This window comes from Geotrypetes seraphini, chromosome 4 (genome assembly GCF_902459505.1).
Source record: "Geotrypetes seraphini chromosome 4, aGeoSer1.1, whole genome shotgun sequence".
NCBI classification, from domain to species: Eukaryota; Metazoa; Chordata; class Amphibia; order Gymnophiona; family Dermophiidae; genus Geotrypetes; species Geotrypetes seraphini.
In genome coordinates, this window is record NC_047087.1 from 10,796,027 (window position 1) to 10,814,874 (window position 18,848).

Sequence of the window (18,848 nt, forward strand, 5' to 3'; positions counted from 1 at the left end):
GATCAGAAGAGGGGAGGCAGATGGAGCACAGTCAGCGGAGAGGAAAGTTCAGGAGCACAGTCAGCGGAGAGGAAAGTTCAGGGAGCACAATCAGAAGAAGGGGGGCAGATGGAGCACAGTCAGAAGAGAGGAAAGTTCAGGGAGCACGATCAGAAGAAGGGGGCAGAAGAGGCACAGTCAGAAGAGAGGAAAGTTCAGGGAGCACAATCAGAAGAAGGGGGCAGATGGAGCACAATCAGAGGAGGGGGGCAGATGGAGCACAATCAGAGGAGGGGGCAGATGGAGCATGATCAGAAGAAGGGGGGCAGATGGAGCACAGTCAGAGGAAAGGAAAGTTCAGGGAGCACAGTCAAAAGAAGGGGGGCAGATGGAGCACGATCAGAAGAAGGGGGGCAGATGGAGCACAGTCAGAGGAGAGGAAAGTTTAGGGAGCATAATCAGAGGAGGGGGCAGATGGAGCACGATCAGAAGAAGGGGGGCAGATGGAGCACGATCAGAAAAAGAGGGGCAGATGAAGCACAGTCAGAGGAGGGGGACAGATGGAGCACAATCAGAAGAAGGGGAGCAGATGGAGCACGATCAGAAGAAGGGGAGCAGATGGAGCACGATCATAAGAAGAGGGGCTGATGGAGCACGATCAAAAGAAGGGGGGCAGATGGAGCATGATCAGAAGAAGAGGGGCAGATGGAGCACAGTCAGAGGAGGGGGCAGATGGAGCAGAGTCAGAGGAAAGGAAAGTTCAGGGAACACAATCAGAGGAGGGGGTAGATGGAGCACGATCAGAAGAAGGGGGGCAGATGGAGCACAATCATAGGAGGGGGGCAGATGGAGCACAATCAGAGGAGGGGGCAGATGGAGCATGTTCAGAAGAAGGGGGGCAGATGGAGCAAAGTCAGAGGAAAGGAAAGTTCAGGGAGCACAATCAGAAGAAGGGGGGCAGATGGAGCACGATCAGAAGAAGGGGGGCAGATGGAGCACAGTCAGAGGAGAGGAAAGTTCATGGAGCATAATCAGAGGAGGGGGCAGATGGAGCACGATCAGAAGAAGGGGGGCAGATGGAGCATGATCAGAAAAAGGGGGGCAGATGGAGCACAGTCAGAGGAGGGGGACAGATGAAGCACAATCAGAAGAAGGGGAGCAGATGGAGCACGATCAGAAGAAGGGGAGCTGATGGAGCACGATCAGAAGACGAGGGGCTGATGGAGCACGATCAAAAGAAGGGGGGCAAATGGAGCACGATCAGAAGAAGGGGGCAGATGGAGCACAGTCAGAGGAGAGGAAAGTTCAGGGAGCATAATCAAAGGAGGGGGCAGATGGAGCACGATCAGAAGAAGGGGGGCAGATGGTGCACGATCAGAAAAAGGGGGGCAGATGGAGCACAGTCAGAGGAGGGGAGCAGATGGAGCACGATCAGAAGAAGGGGAGCAGATGGAGCACGATCAGAAGACGAGGGGCTGATGGAGCACGATCAAAAGAAGGGGGGCAGATGGAGCACGATCAGAAGAAGGGGGGCAGATGGAGCACAGTCAGCGGAGAGGAAAGTTCAGGGAGCACAATCAGAAGAAGGGGGGTAGATGGAGCACGATCAGAAGAAGGGGGCAGATGGAGCGCAGTCAGAAGAAGGGAGGCAGATGGAGCACAGTCAGAGGAGAGGAAAGTTCAGGGAGCACGATCAGAAGAAGGGGGGCAGATGGAGCACAATCAGAGGAGGGGGGCAGATGGAGCATGATGAGAAGAAGGGGGGCAGATGGAGCACAGTCAGAGGAGAGGAAAGTTCAGGGAGCACAATCAGAAGAAGGGGGGCAGATGGAGCACGATCAGAAGAAGGGGGGCAGATGGAGCACAGTCAGAGGAGAGGAAAGTTGAGGGAGCACAATCAAAAGAAGGGGGGCAGATGGAGCACGATCAGAAGAAGGGGGGCAGATGGAGCACAGTCAGAGGAGAGGAAAGTTCAGGGAGCATAATCAGAGGAGGGGGCAGATGGAGCACGATCAGAAGAAGGGGGGCAGATGGAGCACGATCAGAAAAAGGGGGGCAGATGAAGCACAGTCAGAGGAGGGGGACAGATGGAGCACAATCAGAAGAAGGGGAGCAGATGGAGCACGATCAGAAGAAGGGGAGCAGATGGAGCACGATCAGAAGAAGGGGGGCAGATGGAGCACGATCAGAAGAAGAGGGGCAGATGGAGCACAGTCAGAGGAGGGGGGCAGATGGAGCACAGTCAGAGGAGAGGAAAGTTCAGGGAACACAATCAGAGGAGGGGGCAGATGGAGCACGATCAGTAGAAGGGGGGCAGATGGAGCACAATCAGAGGAGGGGGCAGATGGAGCACAGTCAGAGGAGAGGAAAGTTCAGGGAGCACAATCAGAAGAAGGGAGGCAGATGGAGCACAGTCAGAGGAGAGGAAAGTTCAGGGAGCACAATCAGAGGAGGGAGGCAGATGGAGCACGATCAGAAGAAGGGGGGCAGATGGAGCACGATCAGAAGAAGGGGGCAGATAGAGCACAGTCAAAAGAAGGGGGGCAGATGGAACATAGATACCAGCTGATGAGAAGGATGGAGGTGCAGACAGTGGTTCCGGACGGTGCAATAGAAAGATGAAGCTGATGAAACACTGGATGCATGTTATTTAATAGTAACATCTTGTAAAGACGTGATTCACTGAGGATTTGCTCCCACTCTTGCTAAACCACACACTTTGCATTCTTTGAAATTTGGGAAGGGCTTCCTGGGGCTCTCATTCCACTGAAAGAGAGTGCCCTGGCTGTGAGACTACATCTTTAAACGGCCGCTGCGCTCTGAAAAACTTGTTGTTTCCCTTTAACAAAGAGGTCAGTGTCTGTCTCCTGAGCCGGGGCTGATAACCATCAAAAGCCTATCTGTGCTGCATCCGCTGGCAGAACTGAGCTGGGACGGCTCCAGCGCTCTCACTGTACTTCACCTTTGGGAGAAATAAAGGCCAGAGGGGAAGAGAGGACGCTTATTACCTAACACACTCAGAATTGGGGTGGCAAAAGGGCTGCGAGAGGAGCTCCAGGGGGTTTCTAGGCCCTGCGGCTGCTCTGTCATTGCATTGGGGAAGAGTTTATAGCAGTGAACTGATACAGCCAATCCATTTTCTCTACTGTTCTCTCAAGGGAGTTCAGAACGGTTTACATGAATTTATTCAGGTACTCTAGAAATCATAATGTAGCAAAAGTGAGCCAAGTATAGGACAATTCAGCCATTGTGACATCACTGATGAGGCTGGCTCTTATTGGTGGAATGAGGTATTATGATGTCACAATCTCATATTAGAGGCTGAAACTTTTCACACTGTTTATTTATTCAGTTTTCTATATCATTCTCCCAGGGGAGCTCAGAACGGTTTAAATGAATTTATTCAGGTACTGAAGCATTTTCCCCTGTCTGTCCTGGTGGGCTCACAATCTATCTAATGTACCTGGGGCAATGGAGGGATTAAGTGACTTGCCCAAGGTCGCAAGGAAAAGTGTGGGTTTGAACCCACAACCTCAGGGTGCTGAGGCTGTAGCTTTAACCACTTTGTCACTCTAGAAATCATAATGTAGCAAAAGTGAGCCAAGTATAGGACAATTCAGCCATTGTGACATCACTGATGAAGTTGGCTCTTATTGGTGGAATGAGGTATTATGATGTCACAATACCTTATCAGAGGCTGAAGCTTTTCACACTATTTATTCAATTTTCTATATTGTTCTCCCAGGGGAGCTCAGGACGGTTTACATGAGTTTATTCAGGTACTCAAGCATTTTTCCCTGTCTTTCCTGGTGGGCTCACAATCTATCTAATGTACCTGGGGCAATGGGGGGATTAAGTGACTTGTCCAGGGTCACAAGGAGCAGTGTGGGTTTGAACCCACAACCTCAAGGTGCTGAGGCTGTAGCTTTAACCACTATGCCACACTCTATACCAGAAAGCAGGCAGCATAGCCAGCTTGGGGGGTGGGGGGGGGGGGGTAATAAGATTGTATTAGCAAGGTGCCCTTCCTTCACCAAGTTCTCTCATATTATTCCAGGTCTGGACAGTAGCAAAAAAAATTTCAGGTGTGCACTGCAATCCTGCAGAGGCCCCAGTAAAAGGAGATTTCCAGCCTTTCAAACACCCCAGGATGAGTTTCCCAGCCTGAGAAAGTCTTTTGGGGAGCAGGCGAGAGGGGAGTGGGGAGCACTTATCCTCTACAGGGTGAGAACAGCACAGTTAACACCACTTCAGAGCACTGAGGAATAACAGAGCAGAAGAGGCGTGATGGGACTTCCTCGGGCACGGACAGCAAGGGAGGCAAAAGCCTCAGCCCAGCTCGATAAGGGGAGCGCTGAAACACCAGGGAAAATATTTAGACAATAAATGAAGTATGGCGAAGCTGGGCCTATCTCTAAGGAATCAATCATCTTGCACTCTGCGTCTGGACAAATGGCGCCAACAGGGAGATAAACCTCCAACAGGGAGATAATGAGTTAATCAAGTCTTTAATTCTATGCTGATAAAGGGCTCAGAGTAACACACAAAAATGCCAGGGCTCAGGATTCACAATATTTCCTGCGTTATGCTAAAAGCTGGGATGAGATCCATTTTTTTCTGGAAACATTTCCTGGTTGGATTCTCAAGCAATTGTAACATGGTGCACACAGGACTCTGCCACTGTGGGTAAGTCCCTTGGGAGAGGTGGCAGCTGAGGCTCAGAAAAGCTGCTGGAAAGATAGTGCTTCACGCATAGTGCTACAAAGGAACACAGACTCTCACAAGTGGCTTTCCAAAAGACACAAATATGCCTGAACCTTGAATCCATTCCTAAATCCTATTAGGAAGGTAATTTCTGAAACCCTGCAAGAAGTAGGACCTAAGACCTACAGACAAATGCTGGAGAGGTTTTTCAAGGGCCTGGAGTCATGATATGAAGCTGAACAGATGTAGATTCAAAACAACATCAGCAAATGTTGGGAGGAGTGGCCTAGCGGTCAGAGTGGCGGCCTCAGCACCCTGAGGTTTTGAGTTTTATTCCAGCCTGCTCCTTGTGACTCTAGGTAAGTCACTTAATCCCTCCGTTGCCCCGGTAGTAGCAAGTCAGGTTGAAATTGCTTACTATTTTTTTGCTGTTAGTCCGTCGAATAGTGCATTGCAGTAATCCAAGCGAGAGAGGATGAAAGCGTAGCAGCCAGCCGTTTAACCATCCCCTCCGACTGTAACCCCTACCCTGGCATCCTGTTTGTCTGTCTTGATTGTTTACACTGTAAGCTCAATCGGGCAGGGACTGTCTCCTTTGTGACTCTGTACAGCGCTGTGTACTTTTGGTGACGCTCTAGAAATAATTAATAGTAGTAGCAGCAATGCGTGACCTGACTCAAAAGCTGTCCTAAATTAGACCGCTTCGCTATGCGGGTGTGGGTACAGCCCTATGGACTACATCTGGGTAGGAGCTGCTGAAAACGGGGCTCTAGACATTTTTGGAGTGTCCCGATACTAAGATATAAGCCAGCTGACAACGAAGTGGACACCTGAGGCAACGGGAGACACAGTAACCTGGCACGGATCAGACAGAGGATTGTCTTGCTCAGTTGCTCATGCTCAGTTGCTCGCGCTCAGTTGTCTTGCGCTCAGTTGTCTTGCGCTCAGTTGCCTTGCGCTCAGTTGTCTTGCGCTCAGTTGCTCGCGCTCAGTTGTCTTGCGCTCAGTTGTCTCGCTCGTGCACATTTGTGAAAATAATTCGCGCTCAATTGTCTTGCGCTCACTTGTCTTCACGCTCAGTTGTCTTGCGCTCAGTTGTCTTGCGCTCACTTGTCTCGCGCTCGGTTGTCTGCGCTATTTTGTCCGCGCGCGATTGTCTTGCGCGCAATTGTCTATGAACCCAGATCCCCAGTTAATTCTCTTCAGCTCTCCCTGAAATGCACTTAAAATCAGGAGTGGCTCACTGCTCCTTCTGACCTGGAGACAGATGACACCCTATCCCCCCCAAAAGAGCAAGGTCCAATTAAATCAGGGCTCTCCTTGAGGAGCACAATCCAGTGGGGTTTTCAGGATTTCCCCAATGAATCTGCATGAGATCTATGTGCATGCACTGCTTTCAATGCATATTCATTGGGGAAATCCTGAAAACCCGACTGGATTGTGCTCCTCAAGGAGGGACTTCGAGACCCCTGAATTAAATGATATGTTATTCGTCTGTGTACAAATGTAGAGCCTTTTAGACAATTGCTCACAACTTCTTAAGCTGGGAGAGATGTTCTCTTGATGAGCTTGCGATATAAGAAGACGCATCTTATCTGTTATCGTATTTGGCTGTAACTGTTGTCTTTTCAGTGAATGAATTGTATATATTGTGACCCGTCTAGGTGTTAGGCGTGAGCCACTGCACCCCAGTCACATGCCATCATGTCGTCCAGATCTGGGCCCGGGTCACGGATCTGCGCATGTACTGAAGAGCCAATCAGGTGCTAGCAATCAATGATGAGGATTCACCAGCACTTAACTGGCGGTAATTAGGAATTACGCACAGACCTGCCCCGTGTCCTACTCTACAACCAACGTGCCTAAATTTCATAGTGAGCATCTCCAAAGGGGGCGTGGCCAAAGGAGAGGCGCGATGTTATAGAATACCTGAATTTGCACGCTTAACTGCCACCTCTCGGGCACCACGTTTACCCCAGCCTTCGGCAGGCATACATACTCATGCCCAGAGTCAGGCAAGAAGGCCCCGATTCTATAAAAGACGCCAATGGTTAGGCCCCTACATTGGCATGCTTAGCCAACCTAGACGTCTAGCTTAATTGGTTAATTGGCTTAAATAATGCTGATAATTGAAAACACTGTTAAAAAAAAACAAAAAATGATTTAAAAAAAAATTAATTTACCAGTAGTTGCCTACTACTTCAAGTTAGGCGTCAACACTGAGGTGTGGTTAGGGATGGATTTGGTGCAGAATTTGGGCACCAAAGGCGCCTTCTTTAGGTCGAGAAAACCCTGGCGTAAATGGCAATATAGGGCTTCCAGATGTCTGGGAAAACCCGGACAAGTCCTCTTTTTGGAGTGATTTCCAAAACCCGGCAGCTTGTCCAGGTTTAGGAAGGCCCCCAAGCGAGGGGCCGTAGCTGGAGCATGCAACGCGATGACTTCGTAAGCACGTGTGCGACGTTATCACATCACATCCGCGCAAGCTCGGAGGCCCTCCGGACGCGGCCCTGAGCTCGGGGAAGAAGAGACGAGGTCCGTGGGGAGTCGGGCTGGGATCAGCCTTTTTTTTTTAAAATAAGGAATTCTGGTAACCCTATGGCAGTGCACTTAAGGCGTGATTCTATTAACCGTGACAACCGCACCCAATGGCACCTAGGACTTTGTCGCCGTTTATAGAATTTAGGTTAAAATATGCGTAAAGCGTTTTCCATAATAGATGTTCCATGCGGAGAGCCCTTTACAGAACGCTCGCTTAGTGTGGATCATCCCAGCACCTAATTTGGGGCATATGGATCCCGGTCACTGACCGTCAGCTCAAAGGTCATTGCGGTGCTATCCTCAGTATGCAGAGGGCACAGGATGCCCCCAGGTTCGGCTTCTTCTTACCGGCTCTGCTGCCTCCAGGGAGCCTGGCTTGCTCTGGAAACGCCCTGCGTATGGCCCCCAAGACAGACCCTTGGGCAGGTCCCGGTTGGCTCGGACACTATTTCCTCCCTCCAGAGAGATCAGCTCCAGCTCATCTGCAAGAAGAGGTGAAAGGAAAGTGAGACCCATCATCCAAGACCTTTGAAATGGCAAACATAATAACATAGTAGATGACAGCAGATAAAGACCCGAATGGTCCATCCTGTCTGCCCAACCTGATTCAATTTAACTTTTTTCTTCTTAGCTTTTCTGGGCAAGAATCCAAAGCTCTATCCGGTACTGTGCTTGGGTTCCAACTGCTGAAGTCTCCATCAAAACCAACTCCAGCCCATCTACACCCTCCCAGCCATTGAAGCCCTCTCCAGCCCATCCTCCCCCAAATGGCCATATACAGACCATGCAAGTCTGCCCAGTACTGGCCTTAGTTCAATATTTAATATTATTTTCTGATTCTAAATCCTCTGTGTTCATCCCACGCTTCTTTGAACTCAGTCACAGTTTTACTCTCCACCACCTCTCTCGGGAGCGCATTCCAGGCATCCACCACCCTCTCCGTAAAGTAGAATTTCCTAACATTGCTCTTGAATCTACCACCCCTCAACCTCAAATTATGTCCTCTGGTTTTACCATTTTCCTTTCTCTGGAAAAGATTTTGTTCTACCTTAATACCCTTCAAGTATTTGAAAGAGGCAAAGAGGAGGGAGAGGCCTGTCCACTGTTAAATACTCCAACCAGAGCAGGACAAGAGCTGACCGACACACAAGTGGGAGAACTCTGTCCCATGAACACACCAAGTCTGTGATAAATGACGTTCTTTTAAACAAAATATTGTCGTAATAGTAATTACATCCATTTTTACACGTTGACAAGGCTTCTATTAAATTAGCAGTGTTCTGTCTGTTATAGCAGTGTTTCTCAACACGTGGTAAGCGTACCCTTAGGGGTAAGTGAGCCGCTTGTTGGGGGTAGAAGAAAGAGGAAAATTGGGCAGAGAGGAGTGAAGCAGAGATGTATGGGGAATAAAAGGATAAGAGGGAGAAATGATGGATATGGTGGTGGAAAGGGAACAGAGGAACAGATTGAAGGGAATGAAAGGGGGAGGAATGTTGGACATAGTGATGGAGGGAGAGATGTGGCATTGTGCTGGAGAGGGGTGATAGAAGGAGAAATGGGCATGGGGCTGGTGGGCAGTGGTGAAAAATGCTGCACATGATCCGGGGGATGAGGGAGACATGTTGGATGTAGAGGAGGGTAGGAGAGATGCCTGGGTCTCTCAAGACAGATCGACAGAGAGAAAGAGAGGCATGTTGCCAATAGGGGTGGAGGAGAGAGGGAGAAAAGCTGGACTCATGGAGGGATACAGAGAGATGTTGGTTGGGGAAGGAATGATGACTAGAGGAGAGGAAGCGTGCAGGAGGCAGACAGAAAGAGGTGTTGGACTGGTGGAAAGGAGGGAGAAATGTTGGATGTGGCAGTAGAGGGAGTGGGAGAGATGCACCCTGGATCTCTCTCTCTTTCCCTACTCCCTTTGCAGCAAGGGAGGGAATGAGAGAAGGACAGCAAGAGAGAGAGGAAGACATGTTGCCAATGGGGGGTGGAGGAGAGAGGAAGAAAAGTTGGACTCATGGAGGGAGAGAGAGAGATGTTTGTTGGGGAATGGAATGAGGTCTGGAAGAGAGGAAGCATGCAGGAGGCAGAAAGAAAGAAATATTGGATGCACAGTCAGAAAGAAGTGCAACCAGAGACTCATGAAATCACCAGACAACAAAGGTAGGAAAAATTATTTTATTTTCAATTTAGTGATCAAAATATGTAAGTTTTGAGAATTTATATTTGCTGTCTATACAGTATACCCCTGCGAAGTTGCGGTTCACAGTTCACGCCCCCAGTCATTCGCAGTTTTTTTCTGTCCGCTTCCTCTGGCCCCACAATCTGCTCTGTCTGACTTGTCCTCGACCACCATGCACATCCTCCGGGCCCCCAGCGATCCTGGCCCGGGTCAGAGCTATAAGTGCCAGCCTCCGCATCGGCACTCGAAGCAGCCGCTGCCCCTGCAGCCCTCTCCCGCCTACGATCCCTGCTCCTAAACCGCATCCAATAATCACGGTTTTTCGTAGTTCGTGGGTGCTCCTGGAACACAACCCCCCGCAAACTTCGAGGGTATATGTATTTTGCACTATATTTGTCTATTTTTCTATAGTTGTTACTGAGGTGACATTGCATATTTTAAAGTCATCTGCCTTGACCTCTTATGACCCCCCCCAATATAAATGATAATTAACATTTTCTCTGCGTACAGTGTGCTTTGTGTTTTTTTTAATTTTGTGGTTACCATTATTTATTAGGGTTATATTGTGTGTATATGAAAAATGGAACAAATTGCATTACTATTATTATGAGGGGTGGGGGTCTAGGGCGGAGCTTGGGCGGGGCTTCTCGGTTGATGTTTGTTAGACTTAGGGGGTTCTTGGCTTGAAGAAGTTGAGAAACACCGTGCTATAGGACACATGTTAAAAAGGCCTTGACATGGGGAGTTTCATTTTTATTTTATTTTCTGGGAAATATATCAGTATTTACTACAAGAAGAAAAAAATCAATGTAACTGAGGTTTTCCAGGTAAGTATCAGTATTTATTTTGGTGGACAGAAGGCAGGACAGTAATATCTATAGGCGTGAAGCATAAAATAAACCAGCCTTTTTCAACTCCTTTTTGCAATGCCAGCTCCTCCCTTCTTCAGGACCCCCCCCCCCAAGCTCCCATCACCTTCTTTCCCCTGGTCTCTGACAGTCCTGCTATCTCCTAGCTGGATTGTGCAGCTCTCAGTCACCCTGAGTATAACCATGCCTGTACGCCAGGAGTTTTACCAATCATCGCCAAAACAGCACCGGATTAGAGGCTCCCCACAGCTAGGGTTACCAGATTTTCTGACGTAGAAACCAGGACACATGGCCCCATGCCATTACACCCCAGCCCCACAAAGCCTCGCCTTTCTTCTCCATGTAGGAAGAGAAGGACTATAAAAGTCCCCCGGGACAAAATGAGCAGACAGACGAAGAAATGTTTTCAGAGATTAGGAAAGCTGGAGAATTGGGCGACAAAATAATAATGGAGGATTTCAATTACTAGGTCAAATATGAGTAGCATATATCGATAATCGTATATAGAGCAGAATTATATGCTAGACACAGAGTTCAGAAAAGGAGGATTATGATGACTCTCAAAATAACAGAGCACCCAAACATAAAGTATTGGAGAAAGAAGGGGCCTCAGTTAAAGGCTTCATGGGTCCTCAAAAAAAAACTCCAAATAGGGTGCTAGAACTCCAATTACACACGCAAAATCTCTGTCCCATTAAAAAAATGAAAAAAATCCCCCCCCCACCACCACAGGCCCTCCCCAAAGACCCCCGACAATTGCACCCCCCCCCTCAAACCCCAAAAGGATGGCAGGAGGGATGCCCACTCCCTCCTGCCATGAAGGCCCTTCCACACCGAAGAAAAAGGCAGGAGGGATGCCCACTTCTTCCTGCCATCGGAGGCCCGGCGCCCCCTCCAGGCCCCCCGTACCTTTGATGTTGGGAGCAGGAGGTACTGAAAACACCTCCTGCTCCGGCTCCTCCGTGACGACACTGGGCCTTAAGCCTAAGGACCTGATTGGCTCAGATGTCCTGGGCTCTTCCCTTGGGAGGGGCCTGAGGTGTCTGAGCCAATCAGGGACTTCCTTAGGAAGGGGCCTAAGGAGCTTCCCCTGTCACTACTGTTAAGGCTCTGCATTGCGTCAATTGTTCACTGAGTTGATGGGTTTGCACGCAATCTTCCTAGTGAATCAATTGCTGTTGGAAAATTGGCCAACAGCGATAGAGTCACTATTGTTAGTGAATGTAGCCCTTTATCTGAAGAAAGGTTTTGGTTCTCATAGAGCAGTGGAAGAGTTTCCAGAAAAGAGAATAGGGAAAATGGGGTCAACTGATCACAAGTCAGGAAGCAGCAGGGCCCGACATGTTTGCACAGAAGAAAACACTGCGACAGTTGACGAGCCAAGCAGTGAAGTGACGCCATTTAGATGCGGTGACCGGTGTAAACATAGGCCTCCTGCAAATTTATTCACAATGACATATCCCAAATTGTATTAAGAACATAAGCAGTGCCTCTGCCGGGTCAGACCAGAGGTCCATCCCGCCCAGCAGTCCGCCCCCGCGGCGGCCCAACAGGTCATGACCTGCCTTAATCACCAGAAGGGGCCCCCTTGCCCCCTAGGTTTCTCATCGAAGTCCTATCTTCCCATCAATGTCCTAACCCTCCGGCCTTGCACCTGCACGACCTGGTGAGCTGTCTATACTTATGCAACACCCCAGCACCTCCCTCAGTACCCCACGATCCCCTTTTCCCTCAGGAATCTGTCCAATCCCTGTTTGAATCCCTGTACTGTACTCTGCCGGATCACTTCCTCCGGGAGCGCATTCCATTTGTCCACGACCCTTTGGGTGAAGAAAAACTTCCTTGCATTTGATTTGAACCTATCTCCCTTCAGTTTCTCTGAGTGCCCCCTTGTACCTGTCGTCCCTTTTAGTCTGAAGAACCTGTCCCTGTCCACCCTCTCTATGCCCCTAAGTATTTTGAAGGTCTCTATCATATCCCCCCTGAGCCTCCTTTGACATTGGTAAAGTTTTGACTTGGTAAAGTTTTAACAGAGTTATGCAGAAAGCAAGCTTTGCATGATTGTTGCAGCCACCTGGGTCTCGCCAGGTAGAACCGACATTTCAGCCATCACGCTGTGGCTTTTTTCAGGATAATGGCTGAAACGTCAGTTCTACTTAGCCAGACGCGGCGAGACCCAGATGACTGCAACAATCATGATGCCAGCCGTGGAAGCCTAAGAGAACAAGCTTTTTCGTTTTGTTTTTTTTTGAAACACAGTGTGTGAGACAGTACAGAGAGTTTGGTCCCTTTCACATAAATTATTAGACCTCTGCTTGGCTCCCACCCCCTCTTGCCCCATTTTAAGACAGTCCCGAGGTCTCCTATCTCATCAGCTCCCTGAAGAGTGACAGTGGTCTCCAAGAGTTGCTGATAACCGTAGGGACACAAGTCTGTTTACCACTTCCTCTTTCCAAAATGTACGAGGGGGCAGTTTGCCGTGATTTGTAGCAAGTGATTCCACAGGACAGATGATGAATGACTGAAGGGACCTCCTCACTTATGAACGGGACCTTTGGCCAAACGCATTAACAAGCTCTGTCCCTCCCGCCGGATGACCACGTAAACACAAGGCCTTTCGAGTCTGCTCACCAGAAGAGAAAACAGGAATCTCAGATGATAACACTGGTCGCTTTTGGGGTTAAGGCACTTCTTCCCTTTGGGATGAACGAATCCAAGAGGAGCCTACGATCTATCACTAAACCACAAGTGTCATTCGCCAGAACAGAGGCAAAACTGGAGACTGAAATACAGAATCACATATTCAACACACCCCCTGGAAGTATTTAGAGCTCACGATTCTTGGACATCAGTGAAGAGAAAAGGAAATTTTATTTTTCATAAGAACACTTAGTGCAGAGAACACTATAAATCCCAGAATATAAACTTCGTATATAGAGAGGGCAGTGGAGATTATGAAGACACAGTATGTGCTCTGAATTTGTGCCCTGGCTGCATTCTTCCCTGCCCAGGGCCTAGCTCTTTCCACCCCTGTTAGGGAGTATAATGCGCTCCTCTGGGGTCAGGATACCAGTGTCTGCCAGATAAGAATGTTTGTCTGACACTTTCCATGTCAAAACACTCATCTATCTTCTGTGTATCAACGGCCAACAGAGAAAACATACAGGCATAGATAACCGGAGCCTTAGAGCCACCGATGACACCAGTACACTCCAAGCGCTTCCCTTCCTCAGCACCAGAAGAACCACAGAGACCAAAATCAGGTCGTAAGGGTCAGGCAAAAGCCCCAAGCCCACTCCACTGCATATCTTCCTATCGGTTTAGTTAGATCACTTCAGCAGTTTATTGCACCCTTTCCGCTCAGGAGAAGAGTTATTACGCATAGGTTTTTACCTACAGTCTGTTCTCGTTATTTGCGGTAGTATGGTTCCCTAAAATGTTATAAATCGCAAAATCGCAAATAACAAAATGTTGAGTCTATAGGAAAATAGAGGTTACGTATCAGAAGTACACAATGTGCCTCAAACTCACAGAAAGTGAACAGTGGAGCCTATTGAGAAAAGAGGTTAGTTAGGTCCTTGCATGGGATGCTTGCAATTCACTCTTTGGACACTTGGGGGCCATATCTGGAAGCAAACGCCAGATGCAAATTGAAAATGAAAGCAAAGAAAGCTGGGTTTTATTTTTTAAAGAGCAGGTCCGCGAATACGCAAACATAGTGGCGCATTTGGCTGCCACGAGTTCTTGTGGCAACCTCGCAAGTTTCTGCGGTCTTGCGAGAACTCGTGGCTGTCATTCAGATAGTGTCTCTGCACGGGGCAGGAGCATTAAAGGTATGTTTTTTTTTACTAATCAGGGAGGCTGGAGGGAGGTGAGAGTTCTTAGAATCGGCTGGGACAGGAGGCAGGAGGGATCCCATCTGTCCTGGCGACCGCTGGAACAGAAAGGGCTTACGGCAGGCCCAGTGGAGGCCTGCAAGCAGGGCCACCAGACGTCCGGATTTGCCCAGGTGTCCGGACGGCTTTTCAAAACCTGGCACTTTGTCCGGGTTTTGAAAAGCTTCCACCTCGGGACTGCGCTGGGAGGGCATCTGCGCATGCATGGATACAACCCGGTGATGTCATGTGCATGCATGTGACATCATCATGTTGCATCTGACGCGGTTCTGAGGACGAAGGGAGCGAGGCTGGGGGGTGAGGCTGGGGCGGAACGGGGCATGACTTGGGCGTAATGGGCTGGGACTGGGTGGAACTAGGAGCGGCTGGGGTGGGGCTATGAGTCTGGATTTTACAGGAGTAAAATCTGGTAACCCTACCTGCAAGGCATCGGGAGAGAGGGGGACAGGGTGCAGAGCCTGGCAGGGCAGAGAGGAAGTGGGGCTGGGTGCAGAGTTTATATTCGAGTCAATCTTTTTTCCTCCTTTTTGGGGGGGGAATAGGTTACCTCGTTTTATATTCAGGTTGGTTTATATTTGAGTATATATGGTAATAGAGATCAATCCTGTCAATGCTAACAGAAATCAATGTCCTTTTCATACATACAGAACACAGATACACCCTCGCCCAGTATGGAATAAGTAATCATAAACTACAAATAGAAATATGTAGACAAAAGTTAAACTGAACCGCCAAGAAGCCAGACTCTGCATACAATGCATCACCACAGAACAGTGACACATATCCCTTAATACTGTACAAAATATAAAGATAGCAAATGTAAATGTGAAAAAATGACAATCACCACTTTACAAGTTAACAAATAGAAATAAAACAAAAAAATAGAAAATAAGAAAATACTATTTTATTGAACTAATCCATTTTTCAATTAGCTTTCAGAGGTTCAAAAACTCCTTCTACTGTTACAGTATCTTGTCCTGACGTGAGGAAAGAGGTTTTGGTCTCCTAAAGTTAGTAAAAAAAAAAAGTACTAAAATTAGTCCAATAAAAAGATTTCCTTATTTCCATTTTCTATTTATTAATTATTTAATTTTTTAAAAAAATTATACCACCAAAAATCTTAGCGGTCTCCAAAGTAACATACATAGAAACATAAAAATACACACAAACTGGTACACAGTAATCACAAATCATCATATAGGTAACGACCTAACAAAAATACCCTTAAAAATACTTTCAGCAGTTACTCATCAATTACAGTAAGGGGAGAACAGCACAATTTCAGAGGAATAATTGTCACACCATATCATAAGTAAGCATTGTCAAATAGCTTAGGGCTCCTTTTACAGAGGCACGGTAGCGGTTTAACGCTAGCCGCTACCGCCTCCTCGAGTTAGTGATAAAACACCACATGTTAACAGTAGGCCACATTGATAACTTCCCCCTTTAGTGTGACATCACAGCTGCTCTTGTGATATCATAAAGCCTCATTCCACCAATAAGAGCCAATCTCACTAGTGATGTCACAATGGCCGGATTGTCCTATACTTAGCTCACTTTTTTTTATTTTTTTTACATATAGCAATTTCTAGAGACATTTCTTTTTTCTTTAATTTAGGGGAGACATTATAATGTGGACTTCCATTAAGTTATATTAGTTTATTGTTAACCCCCGTCACTGGGTCTCGTTGCACGAGTTAATGGTAAAATAGCTCCTCTTAATAGAAGCCTAAGTTGATAACAACCCCCCCTCCCCCCATGGAAGTTCACACTATTATGAAAGGACTGAGCAAAACTACCGATGCAATGACATGAATGCCTGAAACCACAAAGCTTTGCCACTGACTGACACCTGAGGGTCCCAAAGAGCCCCTATTGCTACGTGGTACTTGGACAGGATAATTTAACATATAAAAACTCAGATTGGCTGCCTGGCCTCTTTTATTTTGGGCTAACGCCACTACCTCGGCTTCTGGAATACCCTGTGCTGGGGGACAGGTGCCTTTGGGAAGTCCTGGGGGTCATTTATGAGCCTTCTGTGAAGGAACTGCAAAAGGCATAGACTTAAAAAAAAAAAATCGCTCTAATGTCCGGATAAAATTGTACCCACAGTCTGAAGTCACCTCCCTCCCCCTGCTGGATGACTAGGGAGGGGGATGGGGGGTGCACAGACATGCCGGTGGCAAGGATGCTATTACAAGACCTGAATAAATGACAAACTAGGGCAGTGTTTCTCAGCCGGCAGCAACCCAAGCTGGAAATCAATCCCACCCATTATTAACAGTGCTCGGTCCACTGCTAGTTAAATCCAATCGCTGGTGATTATCAGGAGGAAGCAAAGTCCATTCTGCTCCCTATCTCTGTATCACTGGCTCACCGCTCCATGCTAATACCATCCCCCGCTATCTAATCTCCCATCAGCCTCCCCACAGCAGTCCAGCCCATTGGTCCTCGCCAGCCAGCTGCTGCAGGAATTATCAGAATAACCCCTATCTCTGGCATCATTAACCAAATTGTGCAGGTATCAGGCTGTTTGCTTTTGATAACGTTGCACGGGAAAACTAATAAATGGATCCTATAGCCAACGTTTTATCCTCTGTCCATCCAGGAGTTGTTAAGAGGTCTCGCTAAACACAGGCGCACACTAATGCTCAGTCAGAAACATGGACCCACGTGCGCCCAGAAAGGAGTCCAGGGTCTTCTGTGTGCGAGTCCTGCTCCAGGACCAGCTTCCAGGTGGGCATCAGTTTCCAAAGGGTTTCACAGGGGCACACACCGGCATCAAATTAACCCCCTCCCGCGTGTACCGTTTCACCTGGTTGAGGATGTCATTCGGTGATCACCTGGGTACCTGCACCCGACTGCCTTACTGCTGACGAGTTTGTAGGTCAATCAACTAGTCAGAACCCTCAACAAGAAAAAAAATCATTGCCTTTATCGGGCGTATTGTACGCATCCCCAATGTGTTGGTCGAAGGTGGTGGGGAGAGGGGGGTGAAGACAGAACCTCCAGCAGTCCATCTTAAAATAGGGCCCAAGTCCACTGAGAACCAGGGCAGGATTAATTCGTCGAGGGCCCCTAGGCACACTGGGCCTCCTGCCTTGCTCCACCCCACCCTGCGCTCAGGCGGAAACAGGAAGCTGCGTCAGAGGGAAGCTCTGGGCAAGCAGCACCGCTTGCATAATTACAGTATCGTTGCCTTTCTTACCCGCGTTGCTTGCTTGTCTTACTTTCCGTCGACGGGGGGGGGGGGGGAGGGGGGGTGTTGCCAATCGATGCTGGAGGGGCCCATCGCCGTTTGGAAAAAACAATGTTGATGCCCTCCTTCATCGGGCCCCCCTGACCATTTCGGGCTCTAGGCACGTGCCTACTTGGCCTTTTGGTTAATCCTGCCCTGCTGAGAACGCGTGGTCTTCGATCTTCCAGGAGGGGGAGAGCTGAACATCGCGTGTATAACGGGGCGGGGTAGAAAAGAAACTCAGATATTTTATGCAGTTATTTGGGTTGGTTTATAACTAAGATGTTAATACAATAACGTTTAATAAAGCCAATAAAATTGCTTTTATCAGCTGACGCTGGATGCTTGACACTTTTGGTTCCAAGAGATGCTCCTAAGAGGCTGTGCTCCAACCCCTCCTCTCTTTCCTCTCTGAATTTCTTTCTGATGCAGGAGCGACTCACAGACCAAAGCAAACTTAAGCAAACAAAATCAGCGATCGATCGCTGTTAACCGACCCAATTCACAAAATGGCCCATCGCGTGTTTTCCCCCTCGATCACCCATTTTCCGATCCGGTCATGCAAAATAGCCAAGCGATTGATTCACTAACTTTTGCTTGGCTATTTTGCATCAGGTTTTACGATCCTAAAACCCGACTATGTTACCGACAGGTCTGCCGGGTTTTTTTTATTTTTATTTTTTTTAATGGCACATAAAATTTTTTTTAAAAAGCCCCCACCATGACCCACCCGAACCCCAAAAAGATGGCAGGAGGGATGCCCACTACCTCCTGCCCACAAATACCTCCTCCCCCCTTCCCCCTGAAGAAAAGGGAACTGGAAGCCCCCCCGCCCACACCCCCTGCCCCCGTACGTTTTACGTTGGGAACAGGAGATTGAAAACATCTTCTGCTCCAGCTCCTCTCCAACGACACTGGGCCTTAGGTCCCTCCCCAATGCATCATGTGATGCATGGGGAGGGGCCTAAGGCCCTGACTGGCTCAGGTGTCTCGGGCTCCTCCCTTGGGAGGGGCCTGAGGCATCTGAGCCAATCAGAGACTTCTTTAGGAAGGAGCTTAAGGAAGTTTCAGATTGGCCACAACATGTCCCAGGTCTCTGTAAGGGGTGCAGGCACCCAACCTCCTCTCTGCCCCCCCCCTTCCTGATCCCCTCTGCTGTGCACGTGTGCCCCTTCCCTCCCCTCGTACCTCATTTTTTCCCCTGCACAAGCAGCATTACAAACTTGCTGCCTGTGTCAGTGTCACCTCTGACGTCACTTCCGGGTCCCGCACCTAGGAAATGACATCAGAGGGATAGCCGACATGACACGGGCACAAACTCGCATCTGGAAAAAGATAGGGGGGAAGGGGACCATGGCAGGGGGGGTTGGGGAGGAGGAGACGGGCAGAGAAGAGGGCGGGAGAAGACCGCCACTCACCCCTGCTACGCCACTGTCTGTGAACAA

At 48.6% G+C, this 18,848-nt stretch overlaps 1 protein-coding gene across 6 annotated transcripts in view; it reads right to left on the reverse strand.

Annotated features, from left to right (window-relative positions):
- The window catches only part of ZFPM1 (zinc finger protein, FOG family member 1), a 280,395-nt gene that overhangs the window by 33,264 nt on the left and 228,283 nt on the right, over positions 1-18,848 (reverse strand). For all 6 annotated transcript variants that reach the window (XM_033943694.1, XM_033943696.1, XM_033943693.1 and 3 more), the window contains one exon: positions 7,573-7,706. In XM_033943694.1, coding sequence (XP_033799585.1) covers positions 7,573-7,706 — 134 coding nt within the window. The remainder of the gene's footprint in view (positions 1-7,572; positions 7,707-18,848) is intronic.